At 47.6% G+C, this 1,109-nt stretch overlaps 1 protein-coding gene across 1 annotated transcript in view; it reads left to right on the top strand.

Moving 5' to 3' along the window:
• The first annotated feature begins 612 nt into the window (after positions 1-612).
• The window catches only part of CMTR2 (cap methyltransferase 2), a 2,592-nt gene continuing 2,095 nt past the window's right edge, over positions 613-1,109 (top strand). Inside the window, exon 1 of the mRNA XM_010132150.1 lies at positions 613-916. Coding sequence (XP_010130452.1) covers positions 613-916 — 304 coding nt within the window. The remainder of the gene's footprint in view (positions 917-1,109) is intronic.

The following is a 1,109-nucleotide window of genomic DNA, read 5'->3' as shown; positions in this document are numbered from 1 at the left end:
TCTGTTTTGGGCTTGTCGCTGTTTTGCCAGGTGTGAGGATTTCCAGTGGTCCACAGGAGAGCTGTAGCGCTGGGTGCCGGTGAGGAGTTTCACTGCAGGCTGGTGCTAACCCCCTCACCAGGGTGTCTTCAGCGAAGCGGCTGTTACCGAGGGTGCCAGTGAGGGCGTCTCCCAGCGCTGGTTTGCTGGGAGAGGTGTGAGGGTTAGCTGCTGGGAACTGGGAGGAGCAGCCACGCTGTCCTTCAGAGCTGCCTTTGGTGGCTCTCCAGACTCTGAGCTCTCGGGTGAATACTGCCACAGTCAGCTGGGCGGGTTTTTGGGCTGCTCTTTAATTTGTACGGCTTGCGGCGTGCTCGCTGTTGTGACTGAGAGATTTTTGTATTTAAGTGTTTAAATCGGTAGAGTTGTTCTGCTATCCTTGTTCAGGGTAGCCCTCACTTATTTTCATCATTGCTTCATGATTCTGTGGAGTGTTCTGGAACACAGAGGTTAATCAGGAGAAATGTTAATTTTTTAAATTAATTTAATTTTTGCCTGTTTATATACGTGTATGATGGGAGTGACATTGTTTCTTCTCCTGTGCTGTTCTCCAGGTTGTGAATCCATCCAAGAATGAACAACTGTAAGAAGCCTCATGCTGACCAGCCTACCAACCTTGACAAGTTCAGTCCTGAAATTCTTTCCGAAATTGAGCAGCTCTTTGCAAAGAAGTTTACTTACGCTAAGCCAGTGAATAATGAATGGCAGCTACCAGATCCCAGCGACGCTTTTACATGCGACCACAAGGAATTCAACTCACTCCTGGCACTGAAGGACTCGATGAATGAAGTGAAGAATCAACTGAGCGATAAGAACCTGGTCGAATGGCATCAGCACACCTCCTTTACCAATAAAGCTGGGAAGCAAAGAAGTTTACTTACGCTAAGCCAGTGAATAATGAATGGCAGCTACCAGATCCCAGCGACGCTTTTACATGCGACCACAAGGAATTCAACTCACTCCTGGCACTGAAGGACTCGATGAATGAAGTGAAGAATCAACTGAGCGATAAGAACCTGGTCGAATGGCATCAGCACACCTCCTTTACCAATAAAGCTGGGAAAATAATT

This window comes from Buceros rhinoceros, unplaced genomic scaffold (assembly GCF_000710305.1).
Source record: "Buceros rhinoceros silvestris isolate BGI_N320 unplaced genomic scaffold, ASM71030v1 scaffold26152, whole genome shotgun sequence".
NCBI classification, from domain to species: Eukaryota; Metazoa; Chordata; class Aves; order Bucerotiformes; family Bucerotidae; genus Buceros; species Buceros rhinoceros.
The sequence above is the reverse complement of the archived record's forward strand: the minus strand, read 5'-3'. Positions and strand labels throughout refer to the sequence as shown.